The sequence below is a fragment of the Podarcis melisellensis genome (genome assembly GCF_964234715.1).
Source record: "Podarcis melisellensis genome assembly, chromosome: 6".
Lineage (NCBI taxonomy): Eukaryota > Metazoa > Chordata > Lepidosauria > Squamata > Lacertidae > Podarcis > Podarcis melisellensis.
Genome location: NC_138538.1, coordinates 22988176 through 23008009, shown reverse-complemented (window position 1 = coordinate 23008009; position 19834 = coordinate 22988176). Strand labels below are relative to the sequence as shown.

Sequence of the window (19834 nt, the reverse complement as noted above, 5' to 3'; positions counted from 1 at the left end):
TTGGTGAGTGTTTCTTCACACTAATAATAATACCTTTATTGTCAATGTACAACCTTTGTACAATGAAATTGCACTCTGTGTGCTTGTCGCACAATACACCAACCCCGAAAGTCAGTTGCACTATATTATTTTCCGTTCAGCAGCCTACTAGCCCATGGATAGAAACTGTTTTTTAGCCTGATTATACTTCTATATCTCCTGCCCGAGGGTAGAAGATTAAAGAGGTGCTGGCCGGGGTGTGAATCATCCCTGAGTATTTTTCTCGCTCTCCTAAGGCAATGATCCCTTGCGATGTCATCTAGCAGGCTCAAGGGACAGCCCCTGATATCATGTGCTGTGTTCACCACCCTCTGTAAAGACTTTCTGTCCGTGGCTGTCAAGCCAACATACCACACTGTGATACAATATGAGAGGACATTTTTATTGTGGACCGGTAGGTCATCAATTGTTGTTTAACATTGTTCTTTTGCAAGACCCTGAGGAAATGGAGTCTCTGTTGGGCCTTCCTAACCACCTGAGTTATATTGTTTTTCCAAGTGAGATCTTCACTAAGGTAAACTCCCAGGAATTTAAAGGAAGAGACTCTCTCCACACAACCCCCCCCCCCCCCCAGATATACAGCAGGGCTAATTCCCCTCTCTTGCTCTGAAAGTCCAACACCAACTCCTTTGTCTTGCTAATATTTAGGTGCAAGTTATTCTCTAAGCACCATGTAGATACTTTTTGAACCTCCCCTCTGTACGCTGATTCATCTCCACCTGTAATTAGACCCATTATGGTAGTATCATCTGCAAACTTAATAATTACAGTAGATGGATCAGATGAAATACAGTCATATGTATACAACAAGTACAGGTAGGAACTCTGCACACATCCCTGTGGGGTGCCAGTGCTGAGCTTCAGGGAGGTAGATGTAATAGGCCCAATCCTCACTGATTGCATCGTCGTTTCTGTGCCCTGGGCCTCTGTGCTAGAAGTGGATGCACTTGTTGTGGGGGTATTTGGCAGGCTGTTCTGACTTTATTGTCACCGCTGATAAGCTTGCACAAGTGGTCATCTACCATTCCCATGGCTAGAATATTTTCCCCTTTCTGTTAATAATGACCTTTGCAGTTATTCAGAAGAAAGTTTCACCAGCTTGTTTTCTGTAAGACTTTATTATTAGTATCACAAATGGATTGTTTTTAAAATGCACATGTTGGTGTTTTGCAGTGTGCAGGGAGCCTGTTACCCGATCAGTCTAAACATCTCTCTTTTGTACACTGATTCCTGTAGATTAGTACTATTCCGATTAGCTTTTACAATCCTGTCTATGTGCCTGTTTGTGTTTAGTTGGCTTCCCTATGATTAATTTTAAGAAAAGGGACCCATTTCTATTATTAGCATTTTAAAAAGAGAGAAATATATAGGCAGTTTTTAAAAAATTGTGATGATAACTAAAATAGTACTTTTTGCAGGCAGCTTTATCAGAATGGAACAGAATTTTGTCATCAGAAAGCTAGTTTGGTATAGTGGCTCAAGTGCTAGATGGATTTAGATAGTGGGAAACCCCTGTTCAAATCCCCACAAAGCTTGCTTGATGACCTTGACATTCTGGGGGACTGGTTGCTATCCTTAACCTACATCACATGGTGGCTGTAAAGATAAAAAGAGGTGGGAAAAGCGGAAGCATGGATGCCACCCTGAGTTCCTTGGTGGAAGGGCGGGATAAAAGTAGGTAATGATGTCAGCATTCGGCACCTTGCTTTATCTGCACCTTACAGTTAAATTTACTTATTTGCAGCTGAAAGTCAAGGTCTCCACAGAAGTTGGCATTTCAAATGTGGATCTCTTCACTGTGGATAAAGATCAGAGTATTGCACCAAAAACTACCAGGTAAAATACCAGTAATTCAGAAGGGCAGGACTTTGAATCCAGGCTCTTTGCTAACCTTTTTTCATGGCAAGGGTTTTTGTTTGGTTGGTTGTTTTTAGGGTTTTTTAGGTTGCTAGTGTTTGTGATAGGTACAAATGCCTATATATTAAAAATGGTTAGAATTTTATCACATTCCAAGACAGTAGTCATGTAAAATCTACATTCACATGATACATTTAAAGCAGTATTGGCATTCCATCATTCCAGTCCTGATCCAGTCCAAAGCATTGAGTCTCCACCCATCTATCTTCACCCCAACCTTTCTGAACATGCTGGGGAAAATGGTCATCTTTCAGTGTTGTGCTTGAGTCTCTTTCCTTCCCTCCTTGGAAAATCTGGTCAGTTCCCAAGATTTGCAAAAGCAAATACCCCTGAAATTGACACTGTATGATTAGTCTAGAGGTGGGCAATTAGCAACCTGTACATAGGCACACCATCTTCCTTTCTAGCAGATTTGGGGGGGCAGCATAACCAGCTCCAGACAAACAGCTTTCTTTCATGTCTCACTCATTTACTGGAAGGGCAACATTCTGTTCTGCGACTTGGCAGGCTCTCTCACCTGTCAGTATGCTGCAACTGGTACAAGTTCCTCAGCGACACTTCGTTATTTTGTCTTATTTTTTTCCTTTTCAGGATCACATACCCAGCCAAAGCCAAAGGATCCTTCACTGCTGACAGCCATCAGAATTTTGCCTTGTCCTTCCAGCTGGTCGATGTGAACACTGGAGCAGAACTCATCCCCCACCAGGTTAGCTGGTCCATACAGTTACCTTGTTGTGCATGCTTGCTACCCATAGAGATCACTTTGGCAAGGAAGCCCTATGGAAGGGGTTTTTCCGAGGCTAGTTCATTCTGAATTAGATGGTGACAGAAAAGTTGGAGGGGAAATTCCGCAAACTTGCCATAAACAGTTTTGAAGTAGGGGATGCAATTTATTAGGGTCAGGGGGAGATTGCAGTATTCTAGAGCAGCAGAGGGGGGCTGGATTCAGTCAGCAAGCCAGATCCTTTGAGATACAGTTCTCAGCTTAAAAACGTACCAACGTGTGTACAAATAATGCATATTCTGCGTGCAAAAAGTGCATATTCTAGAGTAAAATGCATTGGAGTTTTACAAAAGTCACTTGTGCTTTCTTGCGGTAGAAAACGTGGCACAACTGGAGATCCACTAAAAACATTCTGGGAAATATCCTGTGGTGAGGATCTTTGCTTCCAGCCAGAATCAGGTCCTAAATTCCTCTCCGGAAAAGTGGGTGTCATGTGACAATATACAGCCTTCTAATTACATTATGATAGTAAAGGTGCAGAATGTAAAACAGAATGAGGTGGTCAACTTTCCTCCCCTGAGCCCTACATAATCTGCAACGGCTTCTTTAGCGATGTTTCCGGCAGTGGGCAGTCATTTGGAAAGTTCATTCCAAGCTCTGAAAGAAATGAGGTGGTGCCCAAAGACTTATGATGGATGTTAGGAGATGAATGCTAGCACGAGTTTAAAATCGCCTCTTCCTCTTCAGACTTTTGTGCGACTTCACAATCAAAAGACTGGGCAGGAGGTGGTGTTTGTTGCAGAACCAGACAGCAAAAACATCTACAAGTTTGAACTGGACACTTCAGAGAGAAAGACGGAGTTTGATTCAGCCTCTGGAACCTACACCCTGTACTTGATCATTGGGGATGCTACTTTGGAAAACCCAATCCTCTGGAATGTGGTATGTTGCTCCATTTCCACTGTGCCCTGCCTTTGGTTTTAGTGTTATGCAGAGAGAAGTAGCTGCAATGATTGGCAGATGGATCGCCATATCAGGTGGAATTTCAAGGAACCAGCTTGTCTCAGACACAAATAAAACGGATTGCTGCATGGTTTTTCTGCGTATAAAGGACAGGCAAACAGAAATTGAAACCATTCCTCTGTTGGGATGCAGTGTGCTTATTAACAAGCTACCTCAAATAGTATAGTGATGTAACTTGAGGTGTCTCTGCCATATGCATACTTTATTTCATCCCCCAAAGCTAATCACAGTTCTCTGCTCACAGCTGCTAATGGAAGTTACTACAGGTCTGTTCTAAGCCTTGAGCTTGTCCTTTATTTCTTTTGCACGCAAAAAACAAAGGTGTTTCCCCTTGTTTTAACTTGCTTGGATGCAAAAGAGAGAATTTTTAAAAAATATACAATGAGGTAACTTCATTTAGGTTAATGTATTTTGACTGTGTACCCCAGGCTTCCTCAACCTTGGCCCTCCAGATGTTTTGAGACTACAATTCCCATCATCTCTGACCACTGGTCCTGCTAGCTAGGGATCATGGTAGGCCAAAAACATCTAGAGGGCCGAGGTTGAGGAAGCCTGGTGTACCTAGTAACCACTTGGTTACCTAATCTGTCCTGACCCTTTTAAAAAATCACAGTGTTATGATATTCCCTTTTGTGAAGTTGTTGAAGAGTTACTTCTTCCGGCCTTGAAAGTTGGTCTGGTGCAAATCCTCATTATGAAATTGCATCTAGCCAGATCCAACACTCTCAGGTTAAATTCTATTGAGAGAGGTTGCCACCTTCAATGTGAGCTGGAAAGCTGTAATGTTTTAACTTTATGCAGAACTTCCTGTTTCCTTTGGTTTTATCTGCATACACAAAATATAATAACTTCCAAGACTGTATGAGAAGTTTCTCTCTTTAAATTTGCCCTTACCTATTAACAGAATGAATACATATTGAATGTTTTTACTTGTGTAGTTTTAACAAGTATATGAATGTAACCAGGTGGGTTGGGTTTGGCGAACTCATAATTCAATCTCATTGTTTATGGAAGAACTATTTTAATCTACAGTGGTACCTCGGGTTACATACGCTTCAGATTACATACGCTTCAGGTTACAGACTCCGCTAGCCCAGAAATAGTACCTCTGGTTAAGAACTTTGCTTTAGGATGAGAACAGAAATCGTGCTCCGGCGGCGCAGCAGCAGCGGGAGGCCCCATTAGCTAAAGTGGTGCTTCAGGTTAAGAACAGTTTCAGGTTAAGAACAGACCTCCGGAACGAATTAAGTAACCAGAGGTACCACTGTACTTAGAAAATGTGAAGGAAAGTTCTTTTTTGCAAATTAAGCTACGTTAGTATCATATGTTCTCCACGAGGTGTAAATCTTCATCTAGTAATTCCATTTATATATGCGCATAGGCTGATGTTGTCATCAAGTTCCCGGAAGAAGATGCTCCAGCCACAGTCCAGTCAAAGAGTCTTTTCACTCCCAAGCCGGAGATACAGGTACAGCATTTAGAAGCCAGGTGCTAAGTTGGCTGTATTTCTCTATCTAGGATGGGGAACCTGTGGCCCTTCAGGTATTGCTGGACTCCCAAGTCCCATCACCCCCAGCCAGTATGGCCAGTGAGCAGGGATGATGGAAATTATAGTCCAGCAACATCTGGAGGGTCTCAGGTGACCCATTGCTGCTCTACTTGTATGTTTTGTTTTTACAACCAGCAGTTGTTTTGTTTTTACAACCAGCAGTTGTTTTAAAAGTCCTCTAGCCTTAGAGGAATCTGCCCTTTTAAATGTTGTGTTTGTAGAACTTGGTTTTCATGCTGAGTCGGCATAATTGTGCTGTCTGTCTGTCTTCTTGTCCTCCCTCCTGCCTCAGGTGTTAACACACGTCCATATAATCCATGTCTGGGGCACTGAGGCACTTCCCACTTGCTTTAAGCTTGCATTCTTCTCTGCCATGCAGAGGCAAAAAAAACCACTAATTTTATCCAGAAATGTCTTGCACACTCATCTCCTGGACAGCCTCCAAAATTTGCATTGGGAAGTGCGTTAGGATGATGTCTAGTAGGTCCCTGTCAGAAGATGACACACAAAGGAGAGCGCCACCTCAAGAAGAAGAGAGGCTCTTATGTCACTCAGCAGACTACAGAAGCCCCAGCTTTAATGTGCAACAATGTAGATTCTAGAATGTATCATCTTGATGTGGGTGGATGTCCTGGTTCCAGGGTTACCCTTCTTACACATTTTATCCATGAACTCCTCTTTATAGCACCTGTTCAGAGAACCTGAGAAGAGGCCTCCCACCGTGGTGTCCAACACATTCACAGCCATGATACTCTCCCCACTGCTTTTGCTCTTTATTCTGGTGAGTTTCTCATATCCAGACCAATGTACAGCCTTCAGACAACTGATACCACCTCCTCAGCTTCTAACACAGGTAGTGCAACTCTATGGCAAGATATTCAAGGGGCAGTGCCAGCATTTTTTGCAGTGTGTCCTAGTGCTCGCTGCCCAGTAACGCTGCAAACTCAGCCTTGCCCAATCTGGTGCCCTCCATACTATTTGGGCTACAGCTCCCATCACACTCAGCAAGCATGGCCAATACTCAGGAGTGACAGGCTGTGTAGTGATCTGCAGAGCATCAGGTTGTATATCTAAATCACCACCTTACATATCTACAGTAAATCTATCCCCCTTATATAGCTCTGTTGGAATCATAGAATTGTAGTGTTGGAAAGGAACCCTGAGGATCATCTAGCTAAATCTCTACATTCCCAAATTTCTGCCTCCATATGGGAGACCCCAGACTTACGTGGCGATCAATTAGATGTTTGAATGCTGGGCCACATATCTTAAACAAATGCTATTTTCTGAGTGAAATTGAAAAATCTAATGTGTTGGAGGGTGAGCATTTGCACACACGCTATATAATTTGAAGCATTTCTGAAGGTCAATTTTGTTACGGAAAAGGTCGGTACAATCTGGATTTGGTTGTCCTCAGGGCTTTTTGTCTAAAGTATGTTCTGTACCTTTTCAGTGGATAAAGATCGGAGCCAACATTTCCAACTTCAGCTTTGCTCCAAGCACCATTATCTTTCACCTGGGTCATGCAAGTAAGTGCCAGAGAAATTCCTGCCTATTTATCCTTTTTCACGTAGGCTTTGCAGGCCGGAGCCTGATGACAAAGTGCCTCACAACCTATTAGCGATAATGAGCATAATAGCGCTTTATTCCTCCCCCCCTTCCTCCAATCATTCAGAAACACGTGTCACCCATCATTTTTAACAGCTGTCATTAGACTGGGCTTCTCTTGCTTCCATTTAGATGCATTTGATAGCACAGTGTGTTCAGAGTTTTCATTTCAGTTGTTTATCCTTTCGTCCACCCACAATTATGGCAAGAGAGGCTTGAGGGATGCCTCCTTATATCCCTTTATTTAATGGAAACATTAAGTTTTCTTTATGCTCCTTGTTCAGTGCCAAAGCTTAGGTTCTCTGCAGCCAATTTCTAGCATCGCTTATTTGCCTAAAGAGGACAGTTGCCTCTATGCAACTTATTTTGGGGAACATTGCTTTGCCTTTACAGGACGTGGCTTTGTTACCTGATACACACACACACAAATATGAACCTACCCTTTTCTCTTTACTATAATTTGTTTTAAACTGGTTTTAATACTATATTTTAAAATTGTTGTAACCCATGCTTGAGACCTTATGGTGAAAGATGGGTAATTAATAAAGAAACGTGTATTTGTAATTGCTGGTGTTCCTGAGAGGCATATTGTCCTTTAAAATCCTGAGGAAAGTCCTTTTAACATTCTACATCACTTCATATTTTTCTGGTGAAATGAAAAAGCAGTGCCACTATTTTAGAAATTCTGGGTTGGATTCATTCTGTTAGTGGTAGCTCATGCAAGGGCTTCTGCTACTGCAACAGGGCTCCCCCACCCCCCGCCCAATTGGCTCGGGGTGGGGTCAGAAGAACCCTCCAGAGGGAGGAGAAGGGGGGTTGTTCTGTCTGGCAATCTGAACTACATGCGCTTGTGGAATAATTGCCATAGTGCTGTGTTGAATTCCTCCTGGTCAATCAGTGGGTGCTAGTCAACTAATTATTACTCAAGAGTAAAACCAATTTAAATTAATGAACATGACTTAAGTTAGGTCCATTAATTTCAATATGTCTACGCATCAGCTGTAGCAAGTTTCATTATAGCGTCTGACTCATTTTTTCTAGTCTAGAGTTCTTAGTTCTTCCATATCCATGCAGGGATGTTGGTTACCTGTCTACTGTAAGAAGCATAGAGGGTTGTTTAGACAGTTTGCAGTGTTGGTTTGGGGTCTTAGCACTTTTCTCAATATTTAGGCTTATTATTGTCTTCCTTTCCAAGGGTCCAGACACTGACAGGAATACCCAGTCACTGGGAATTAATATGCAGTTATCGCATGCTGCCCATTGCTGTGGATTTTTATTATGTACCTCCTTTTCAAATTTAATCTCACCCACTATGCCTTGCCTTTTCCTAGCAATGTTGGGGCTCATGTACGTGTACTGGACTCAACTCAACATGTTTCAGACCCTGAAGTATCTGGCTATCCTGGGAAGCCTCACTTTCCTAGCAGGCAACAGAATGTTGGCTCATAAAGCAGTTAAAAGGTAAGGCGACCAAAGTGGGGGTTACAACAGAGCCTGTCTCCTTGAAGAGAGCTTGGCTGAGTAGCAGACCAATCATTTAAATGTGGGGTGTTAGGAAGAAGTCCAGAGCTGAACACTGAGCTGACATTCTTAAGTGATAGAATATGGGTAGAGATGCCTATCTGCCATACTGGTTTGTGATGTCAGTAATTAATGGAGGGCTTCTGCAGGGCCACAGAGTAGCCAACTCTGACTTAGGATATCCTAATGTTGTATAAATGAACCAGGAACTGCTACCTTGTCTTATAAGCATTTATTATGGAGACTGAGAGAAATGCAGAAGGGGACCTTTCTGCACTGCAGGCATAGAGTCAGCTAGAAACTGCTTCTCAGCCTGGTAAGCCATTTTGGGTGTTTCCACTTCAACATATCGGCTTGGCTTCCATGTGGCCATCAAATGTTGTCAGGGATGATGCAGAGGGAAACCATTTCAGTCGAGATCAATCAGCACAGCAAAGCTGACACAGACAAAACAGCTTGCAGATGTAGTTTCAGCTGGCTTCCTGTGGTGGTGAAGGTAGTAAAAAAGTAAAAGCAGGCCTAAGTTTCTGTTTTGTTTCTTCCAGGGCTTCTAGTAGCTCAAAAGGATAATCAAAATGCTTTGGGCATGTTTTGACGGTGCATCAAGATTGCAATTCCTTTCTTTATTAAAAACTTAAAATAGTTATTTAGCTGTCAACACAGATAAAAGAATTCAGTATATCCTCAAATGTCTAATAAAAGTCCATGTAGTAAAACTGCTATCTACATGGCTTTGCCCAGGCCAGCGTCACCTGAACCCATGTCTGGGGGCAAGAATTCTCTTTGAACATGTCGCAAAAGGGTGGCAGTCCTCGATGCTCACCCATATCTCAGTAGAGTTTCTGGAAGGCCTGGTTTTGCTGCCTGCATGCTTCTCTTTTCTCTGTGTTGTCTGTTCCTTGAGCAACGTTGCTGTTCTTGCCTTTACTGTCCTCTCTGAACCTTTTCCCCATCTCTCCTTTTGGCAGGATCGCTGCAGAACAGAGCAGTAGGTTGGCAAAGTATAGAACGCTGCGGTAAAAGGGGGTTGTGCTAGTGACCAGCTCTTCCTAGAAGTAAGGGTCCTTGGATGTTGCCTGTTGCCCAGCCATACTAGCTGCTTCCATTTCATGCTTGTCAGCCGCCTCTCCCTGAGCCAACATAACCTCACCTGAAACTTCTTTCCACCCACCTTGTATGCCTTTGAACCTGGGCAAGGGGCACATTTTTTAAAATTAAGGTTCATTTTCAAGTTATCATCTCACCATTCAGATTCCTCCTTGATACCTTGATTGGCCATCTTACACATGCATCCTTGCTTAGTAAGGCTCTTTACGAATTTTTTAAAAAAATTAATTTCAACCTCTGCTTGTTAATTAATCAGTTAAAAATTAAATACTTGCTCAAAATCCAATGTTTTGTTTATATCCTGCTTTCCTTGCATTAATGGACTGAGGAGGCTCAAGTGGTCTACTGAATTGCAGATCTGGCTTAAACTGCCCCTTTTAGTATCATACCTGGGTGTTGCATCAGTAACTAGGTCCAGCAGCACAGGATTTCACCTAAAAGTCTGCAGAACAGTCATCCTTGATTCCACCACACACACACACCGCACAACTGCCCAGTATCCCACATATTGTTTCCCCTTCTACATTTCCAGTCAGGCAGATACCAGATTTATTTTATTATTTCACATTTCTTCCATCCTGGAGCCCAGGGGGATGTACATGTGGTTCCCAGGCAATCTCCCATCAGGATGGCTGTGGCTCCATCTGCCAGAAGTAAAGTACTTTGCAGAAGTAAAGAATATTCATATTTATTTAGATTGCACACCTGTGGCTTTGAACAGTTGAGACCCTTGGAAGCTTGAGTCTGGATTGACCACAAAGTCTCACAAATCCAATATTGTTTTCATGTGGCGGATATGTCCCATCTCTGCCCTGAGATACTATGTGAAATTGGGCTGGCTGGCACACTATTTGATTTTTTTACCCCCTCTGCATGTGTGTAACACCTTCATTTCTCATATTTTATCCATTCATTCTGCCTGGTCTGGGAAAAGGAACTTGGAGAGCCTTCTAAGCATATAATAGCTTAGAAGCTGAAAGCTAGGTGCCAAAATACTCATGCTCTTTGCTTAAAAAACCCCCTCCTCATTCTGTAATCACAATAAGTTGTACCAGTTAAGTAAATGTAATAATTATGCTGCTCAGATTTGTTTTTGAAAGAATATGGAGAGCCTTCTAAGCATATAATAGCTTAGAAGCTGAAAGCTAGGTGCCAAAATACTGTATTTTTTGCTCTATAAGACGCACCAGACCACAATACGCACCTAGTTTTTGGAGGAGGAAAAAAAAATTCTGCATCTCATAAGCCAGAACAGCAAGAGGGATCGCTGCGCAGTGAAAGCAGCAATCCCTCTTGCTGTTCTGACTTCTGTTATAGCTGTGCAGCCTGCATTCGCTCCATGAGATGCACACACATTTCCCCTTACTTTTTAGGAGGGAAAACTCCTAGAGAGCAAAAAATACAATACTCATGTTCTTTGCTTAAAAAACCCCCTCCTCATTCTGTAATCAGAATAAGTTGTACCAGTTAAGTAAATGTAATAATTTTGCTGCTCAGATTTGTTTTTGAAAGAATATGGTATGTTGGCTGGAGGCAGACCAGATAGAAATGATAATGGGTTATAGAACAGAGTGTGAGAACTGTACAGGGCAGTGAAACTTGGAGCACTGAAAGCTGTCTTATAAGTTTCCATGTTTTGACCAGCCCACTGCCCACATATTTCAAAGTTATTTTTTAAAAAAATAGCAATGAGGGTTAGAAAGGTTTTTCTTTGAGAATGAAAGATGATTTTTTCAAGATGCCAAATTCAGCACCGCTTCTCAGATTCTGTGGTGATACGGTGCCAACATGGATGAAATATTTTGAAGCCAATCTAGATTGTGGATATAAAACTTAGGAATGTACAGGCCATTTATTCTCCTTTGCTTTATAATGTAAGCAAACATTCTTGTAAATTCTGGGTTTTGCTCCTAAGTCCACATACTGAAAGCACAGATGCTTAAGAAGTTGTTTCACAGAAGTTGTCCCTTCTTAAATTTTCAAGAACATATGGGCCCAAATATGCTATGTGGTATTAGCTACAATCCTCCATGTATATATTTTGGGGAGGGGTGATGATAATCTCTTGTACTGCAAAATTAGAGTTACTATTATCATTCTGTTGAATATACTGAAGGCAGCACCCTTCACGTGCCAAAGGAAAGACATGAAGCTACCAGGAGAGAAGTATTCCAATCATACTGAATATCTAAGAAACCGTGTTGCTTTCAGTATTATGCTCTGGGCTAAATGCAGATATTTGCATGGGTGTTTTTTCTTGCCAGCAACTTTTTAATGCATCAGAAATGCATCTGTATGTGTGTTATTCCTATTTCCGTTGTCCAGGGGCATTGCATGTCGGATTTCAGAATTTAGAGCCTTGCTGTCTTAATAACCCATCACCCTCATCCTTTGGATGCAGGTGTTCTTTATGTACTTTATACTATACTGCTTGGGGCTCAGAAAGATAATGGTCAGTTCATATTGATCAGTAAAAACCAGTTTTTGCCTTTTTTTGTCCTAATAGTTAAGTTTTAGTAACTCAATATTGGCTGCCATTCTGTGCACACTTAGTTGGAATACCCATTAAATACAGTAGTAGCTGACATCTGAATAAGCATCCATAGACTGGGCTATAACAATTTACATGTTTTACCGTAAACACCGTTTTAGTGCATGTTTTGTGCATTCTTCAAGCTTTTGGCCATCCCTGAATCAGGCTTCATAATTTTCATTACAATGTTAAATTTATAAATTCACTGTGCCAAAAAAAGGAGGGCATCTACTTAATACATGGAATTGTTATTCTGCATCTGCATTTTTAATTTTGCAAGTTTTCTGTGTGTCCTTCCAGAACTCACTGATGCAAGAAGAAAAGAAAAACTTGAAAGAAATCCAGTTTCAGCTCCAGAGGGAAGGAGCCAAAGAAGAGTTTAAAATACAGAAAAGAATTGCCTCTAATACGGAAAAGAATTTTGTTGGATTTGTTTTTTGTTTTGTTTTGTTTTTTTAAGAAAAAAATTCCCCACATTTTGTATTTAACTGACTGTTTAAGTACTTTGAGTTATGGCATAAACACCTGCCTGCCATCAAGGATTTTAGAAACTGTCAGGCTCCAAGAATTTGTTTTCCTATTGTCTCCTTTATTGAATAAAGAGGATGAGACAAAATGAACTGTAAATTTGTGAGGGGTTTGCAGATGTGCAGCCTGGCTTATGACTTGTGTCTGTACAGGCCACTTGGTTGTTTGGACTCTCCCCACCCACACACCCTCCCCAAGCCACTGGCTGAAATGTGTCCTTTTGAACTCTGATAATGCCTTTTGCTTGCCTGTATGGAGAATAGAGTGTTCTGTGCAAAGGTAAAATACACATTTGTTGCTCCACCTACCACTGATGCACAGCCCTCAAGTTCAAAAAGTTTCCCAGTCCCTACCCTATTATATCTGGGCAGACTTTTTGTGCGTATTTGAAAGAATTCTCCGGATAGCAGCCCTGCCCTTTGCAGTAGTCATGGCAATCTAGATGAAAGTGCTTTTTCTACTGCTTCGCTTCTTACTGCTTTCCTTGCATGTTTGTTCCTTTTTGGCCTCCTAAGCCTTTCCTCCCTGATCATTTCTGATGATGCAGTGAATTTCCCTTACATTCCAAGGTTTGGCTTTCTGCATTTTCAGAATTATTTTGTTGCCCTTCCAACGTTGTTTTGGCTGTAGTCATTTGGTTGGTTGATGTTCCCTTTATTTCTAGCAGCAACACATAGTGCTGGGTAAAAGCTGTCCATGGTCCTGAAATCAGAAGTCAGTCATATGCTTTCCAGTGAACCCCAAGGTCAGTTCCCAATTAATTCATTGGCAGAGGCCCCCATGGCTAATATTTGATATTACACAACTCTGTGCCTTTATGCAGTAATTCTGTATAGGGGAAAAAAGAGTTTGGATATATATATGATTGCTATACATCAGGGGCATTTATTTTCAAACTGAAGTGAGGCTACATATTCAACAGTCAAACTGTAGTAAGCACAGGGAACAGAAGTCCCTCACACTTTGTTTTCCTGATGGCATTCTGGACAGTATTGGTGCACATAGTAATATGTCTGTTTCTTTGTACTGCTTCAGAAGCAGGAAGAAGAGCAGGGTGCTCTGAGAGTGGCACTGACCAGAATGAAGGACAAAGCTTATTTACAGTTCCATTAGCTTGGTTAGGACACTGACAAAATCCTCCAAGTGGTCATCATTGATATCTTGAGACCTGAGGTGGGGAAATAGAAATAAAACAACTTAATGTAAGGTAAACCATTTTGTTTGCAGCGGGACAGATTAGTAAAGATACCAAGCTGTAGGTATTTGATTGCACAGACTGGTGAGTGACTTCAAGATCAAGTTATAGGATTACGCCATAGGAGCATACAAAGCTCTCAGACTCCCTGCCCATCTTGACCATTATTGACTGGTAACATGTCCGTCTAGGCTTTTGACAGAGTTCTTTTCCATCACTTGCTATCTGATCTTTTGAGCCTAGGAGCTCCTGTTCTTTGGGCATGCAAAGCTCTTGTTCTCCCACTCTCCCTACAACCTCGTGAACTCAAGGGAATCTGTATACTAACCTTTGATTCTGCAACATGGCTCCCAGGAAATTCCTCAGTACCATCTGCTGGTGATAGCGACTGCCCATCAGGATGCTGTCAGACTGCCTCCGGGTCATGAATTCGTGTTCCTCATCCCCCAGGTTGCCTTCCCTGTAATCAGCACGATGTAGATTAGTGGAAGGTCTTGAAGCAGGGAGATGTGATGTTCAAGCCCCTCCTTAGTTATGAACTTCAGATGGACCATGAACAAGTTGTTTGACTTGTCTTCAATAACATGTGATTGCCTCATATACACACACCCAACATAAAGAGTGAGAACACAACTGAAAAGTCAGCTGGCTGTGATTTAGAATGATTTAAAAGTGCTTTAAGCAAGAAAGGAGGAACCCATGACCATCTGCATATGGTTGGATTCCAACCCCCATCACCCCAGCCAGCATAACCAGTGGTCATGGTTGATGGGAGGTGTAGTGCAGCAACATCTAGAAGGCCACAGGTTTTCTGCCCCTGCTTTTAAGTGTAGCAATATCTTCCTCTAATGCAGGAATAGGGATCTTGTAGCCCTTCAGATGTAGCTAAACTGCAACTTCCATCATCCCTGATCATTCTTCATGCTTATTTGCAGCACCAGCCCAACCATAAGGCAAGAAAAGGCGACTGCCTCAGGTGGCAGGATCCACAGGAGCTTCCAAGGCATATATTGCCCACCAGTGCTTCTAATAGCAACAACAGTGGCATGCTCCCTTGTTGACTGGATCTCAATGCTGCCTCTACAGTGGCCTCGGTAAATCAGAGGTGCTGCTGGTTTCCTCCCACCCTTGTTCCCAATATAGATCTTCACTCACCCCTTCTTCCCTGGTGGGGGTGCCATTTTGCGGTTCACCTCAGGTGCCAAAATGTCTTGGGCTGGCTCTGCTTATTTGGATAGATGAGGCTTGGACTCCAGCAACAGCTGAAAGGCTACTTGCACTACTGGCTTGTAAAGGAATAATACACTCAGGTCCCGCTGTGCAAATGCTCATTATAAGAAAAGGAATTAGTACCCAAATCTCACTATACACACTGAACATTAAGATATCCAAACAGCTGGACCTGTGTGTAGTACTGTAAACAAATAAGCAGCCTCAAACAAGCCTTGCTTTTGTGTTTTGCTAGCCAGCAGCTGTTTCGCCAAAAACCATGGTGGGTGGGAGGAAGAGAGATGGGACGAATTAGAGCGTTTCCCCCCTTGTTTCTTTGCCTTTTGGAATGTTTCAGAGTTTTCCTGGGTTTTTTCATCATTTTGGGGCCAAATTTCCATTGTCAAGGACACATTAGAAATTTCCCCATAGGAATCAATGGAAGTTGCCAACTCATTACACAAGCACTCGCATAATGAACAATTTCCTGAGAAGGCATAGAGTTCAGTTAGTGGGACCCGTGTGTACTTTCCAATTAATATCTTTGGGGCATATTGGGAATTTACTATCTGCAGGAGGCAAATCAAGAATACAAGCCATTAGCAATTGGCACTGAATGTTCATGTGTGTTAAAAATCACTCAGAGGACTTTCGTCTTAAGTTCTATACTTATGCTATTGGCTACGCTGCCAGATTTTTGTAAATGTACAGGAGATTCCCTCCAGTGCAGGGCTGAATATGGCTCAAAATATAGTGGGCGTATTACTATAAGAATGAATCTGCCTTGTTGTTGCCAATTGTGTTGCCAGGACATGTCTATGCAGGAGCTTTTCAATCACAGGTTCTGTGCCTAATTGAAACACACAGCTTGCACCCTATGCCTTATATGTAGCAGACTGCTACAACTAAAGTAATATGTAATAAAGTTCCACTTACCCAAGTCTTTTCCCAACGATGCCTTGCAATAACTTCTGGGCTGACATCTTACCCCGAACTTTGCGGTAACTATCAGTAAATATTGCATCTGCATGGCGTTGCATCCTAACAAAACACAGACATTGTGTTTATCCGCGCCTACCTGGGACAACATGCAAATGATGGCTTCCTCCCTTTACTTGGATGGAGAGAGCAGTCTCACATACATCGTCCCTGAGAACAGGAAGCTTCCCATGCTATTAAAGTGGATTAAGAACTACTCCTGTTGAAGCTATGTGCTTCTTGGCACTGGCAGGTTGCTTGAAGGAACTGGGGGTGCAGCACAAAGTGTACTGTGTGTGAGAGTGAGAAACAACACATAGGTTATGAATGAGGGCACAGATTTACTGGTTGCAGCTCCCACTCTTTTGACATGGCACAGGCACATAATACTCTTTCTGCATTTGTAAGAAATCAATCTTTTAGTGTGGCAACACACAAAATTTGGAAGTGCTTTCCTATAGACACCAGGCTATAGGCCTTGAATGTATTGTTTCATGCCTGCAAAAAACGGTTTTGCTTAGCCAAGTCTATCCAAACATGCACAATATTGACACGTGCTTTAATTGGGTTTTTTAGCTTATTGATTTCAAAGTGTTTTTTAGATTTTAAATTGTTTTTAACTTCATTGGTTTATTCTTTTTGTAAACAGCATTGAGGGGTGTGTTTGTTTACAATCAAGATGTATATAAATTTTATGAACTAAATAAACAGGGCAGGTTCTTGTCACTGAGCAGTCCATCCGCTGACCTATATCACCCTCCTGAGTGCTGAAGTTAGGCAAATTTATTTTGTAGAGCATTCATGTTCAGAGACAGTATACTAGTATATACCATTTTCTAGGAAGCAACAGCTTGGGAAAGTTGTCATATCCATGGCCTGCTTGTGAGCTTGCCAGACGCTGAGTGGCCACTGCCTGAAATGGGATGCTGGACTAAATGGGCCTTTTCATTCCAGGAGGGGGGGTCTTATATTCTAATTTGCCACTTTTGACTACTGGACGTGGGGTGCTGATATACCCACCTTTTCTCAGCAGGGTCGGTGAGGAAGTTCTCCTCCTCCTGCTCCTCTACTGAGAGGTTGTGGCTTTGCACAGGGCCACTTTCTTGCAGTTGAAAGCTCACTGCCTTGCCAGAAATGGGGAGTGGACCATATCTGAAACACATCAAGAGAAAGCAGAAGTAATGCTGGAAAAAAACCAAACTGCAATACGCATGTTTCTGATGGCATGGTATATGGAGACGAGAATTGGCAGACAATGGTGGAAGAAGCAAAAAACAACAACCCAGCTATGCATCTTGTTGCACCAGGCAGAGACATTTCTCCTGATATACAAGCTGGTAAGGCTTGTGATACAAATGAAGGCAGCAGTTAAATTGTGGGCTGCTGGGCTAGATGAACAAAGACAGCTAGCTCCCTGTGTTCTTAAATGTTTGTAGGGTAGCATATGTATAGCCCTAATCACAGGGGAAAACCTCTGTTTCAGGAATTAAATTGGTGGTGTAAGAGAAAACTCAGGCCTTTTCTGAAAATGCAGTGACCACCAAATTCTGATGGCCTGTAATCATTGAGAAAGATGGAGAATAGATTTGTTACGAGTTGCTTTTCAACTATTCTTCACCTGCCCTTTTAGATAGATAGGCCACTAACTGTGAATGACAAAGGTCAAGTCAAACCTCATGTTTTTGGTAGGCAGGAAGGTGAGAGAGAAGATGCGCACCTGAGTGCTGGGTAGAGAGGAGACGAGAGGGAACACATGATGAAATGGAGGAAGAGAAGGAGAACAGCCCTGTCCAGCATTCTTCACTCTTCTGTGGCAATCTGCAAAGATATAGAGAGGGAGGGAGGAAGAGAGAGAACACTTGGCTTCATTAGAGTAGCATAAGTAGCATCATGGCAGAATTTTAGTCATTGCTGCTATGAAGTCGTTTTCCCCCCTTGGTAAATCAAGTGGGATTAGGGGTTTAGGCTATGTACAAAATCTTAAAATCTTAAAAGCATTAAGATTTAAGATTTAAAATCTTAAAAGCATGTTACTTCCCTCAAAGAATGCTGGGCACTGTAGTGTGCCCCTCACAGTTACTATTCCAAGCAACCCTTAATAAATGACAGTGCCCAAAATTCTGTGACGGGGGGGGGGGGAAATGTGCTCTAAATGTGCTTTAAAGTTATCGTGTGTGTGTGTGCAGCCTTAGTTTGGAGTAAATGACCTAAAGGACAGTTGCTGAGCACCGATAATCAGTCTTCCAACCCTTGTGTGATGAAGGGAGTGGGAAGAATCAAAGCCCCATTGTGGAGCCTCTTGTAGCTTCTTGTAGTCAAATACAAGTTCCAAAAGGAGGCCTGTTTCAGAAATATGTTGATACAAATGGGACCTGCAACAGGATGCCGCTGTATTGACCCTACAACAATCAGTGTGGGCACAGAGTATGCTCAGTCCCCCTGAATTGTTTTGCAAGGTTTCACTGCCTTAGGCTCGCCCCCCCCCAAAAAATGTTTTCTATTTCTGCAAACTTGGCTGATACCTCCCTTTTGTAAGTGGTGGTGGTACATAAGCACTTACAGCCAGAACATAAGAAATAGAGGGAGTTGCTGCCACACAAACACAAAAGCATACAGAGCTATTATTTCTCAGTATAGCTGAAAAGCTGCAAACAAGCTGCAGCCCCAAGCTGGATCTCTTGCCTACTGTTCTGGAACTGCCATCGCTTCAACTGAGCTAGCTTTCAATAGTAGAGAGGAATAGAAAGGGCAAGAGAGTCCGTTTTCAAAATGACTCTTTGCGCCTTTGATCTACAACCCTGTGTAGTCTGGAAACATCCAGCTCGGATGCTTCCAATAGATACCATAAGTGACTCAGGGGAAGCAGCCTCACACAATAAAACCATTGTGGGCATTTCAGGGGATGTAACATTTAGATTTTCAGGGCTGTATGGCTGAACTCTTAATAGACTTCTGTTTCTTTCCATCCCAGTTATTTCCGTTCATCGACATTCCCTGTTCAAACATTATGGTCACATTAATCTTCCTGTGAATGGGTTGGGAGCATCTAATTTTGTACCAGTGAACTTAAGATGGCAGGACCCAATCTGTGCATAAGGTGCCATGAAAACTCTTAAGTTTTCAGAAGTAGCAGTAGAAACAGTAACATCACCATTACTCATCTGTTGGAGGGCAAGGTTTGAGTCTAAGCATCCTGATGTTTCAGAAGGTAAAGGATTTCAATCTCTCTCTCCCTAAGTGAATGGGGCTGAGTTGACAACCCAACAAGATGTCATTTGAGAAACTGAAGATGCTATGGTAGCTTAAATCCTCTTTCAAATCAAAAGTCTTTAATCCTGAAACACAAATTTATTCCTGTTAATTTTTTAGCACTTCTGTAATTGGTGTGAGTCCTAGCAGAATCTAGTTGTAGAGAAAATGACGAAATGGTAGGCAAAGGCAGACAAGCAGATAAACTGCTGTTGACTATGTCGTGGATTTTACTAAATCAGTCTGGTAAGCAATGCAAACATTGTGAGATTAAGATATGTAAGGCACTCCTTTAGCCTTGTAGTATTTTCAGGGTTAAAAAAAAATAATGCTGTGCATGTCAGATGAAGACTGTAGTCCTAGACATACTTTGTCAGAAAATCTATTTGAAATCAATGGAATTTACTTCTGAGTAAACTTTGGCTAAGACCTGGCACACACCACCATAACACAAAATACACAAAATAGCTGCCTAAGAATGAAATAAATTCCAAAGGCATAGTTAAATTAAAAAAAAAAAGTTTAGCTGCCACTGGATTTTATGATTTTTGCCTACATTTCAAAAGTTTACTCTATTGAAAGTTTTTTTCAGTAAAATGCCATCTCCTCTTGTGCCTTCTATGTCTAATAAACCAGACATCTCTGCAACTCACT

At 42.0% G+C, this 19834-nt stretch overlaps 2 protein-coding genes and 1 long non-coding RNA gene across 5 annotated transcripts in view; 1 reads left to right on the top strand and 2 right to left on the bottom strand.

Moving 5' to 3' along the window:
• Positions 1-12641, top strand: part of RPN2 (ribophorin II) — a 29951-nt gene extending 17310 nt beyond the window's left edge. Inside the window, exons 10-18 of one of the 2 annotated variants that reach the window (XM_081916879.1) lie at positions 1784-1875; positions 2548-2662; positions 3428-3622; positions 5085-5171; positions 5938-6033; positions 6706-6781; positions 8192-8321; positions 9350-9436; positions 12322-12641. In XM_081916879.1, coding sequence (XP_081773005.1) covers positions 1784-1875; positions 2548-2662; positions 3428-3622; positions 5085-5171; positions 5938-6033; positions 6706-6781; positions 8192-8321; positions 9350-9401 — 843 coding nt within the window. In that variant the 3' untranslated portion in view covers positions 9402-9436; positions 12322-12641. The remainder of the gene's footprint in view (positions 1-1783; positions 1876-2547; positions 2663-3427; positions 3623-5084; positions 5172-5937; positions 6034-6705; positions 6782-8191; positions 8322-9349; positions 9437-12321) is intronic. The other variant, XM_081916880.1, reaches the window with a different exon arrangement.
• The window catches only part of LOC309373215, a 408815-nt gene that overhangs the window by 323540 nt on the left and 65441 nt on the right, over positions 1-19834 (bottom strand). The window lies entirely within an intron of this gene.
• The window catches only part of GHRH (growth hormone releasing hormone), a 33213-nt gene continuing 26788 nt past the window's right edge, over positions 13410-19834 (bottom strand). For both annotated transcript variants that reach the window (XM_081917379.1, XM_081917378.1), the window contains exons 2-6: positions 17649-17749; positions 16952-17083; positions 15890-15994; positions 14073-14204; positions 13410-13717 (exon numbers count right to left, since the gene is read on the bottom strand). In XM_081917379.1, coding sequence (XP_081773505.1) covers positions 13648-13717; positions 14073-14204; positions 15890-15994; positions 16952-17083; positions 17649-17728 — 519 coding nt within the window. In that variant the 5' untranslated portion in view covers positions 17729-17749 and the 3' untranslated portion in view covers positions 13410-13647. The remainder of the gene's footprint in view (positions 13718-14072; positions 14205-15889; positions 15995-16951; positions 17084-17648; positions 17750-19834) is intronic.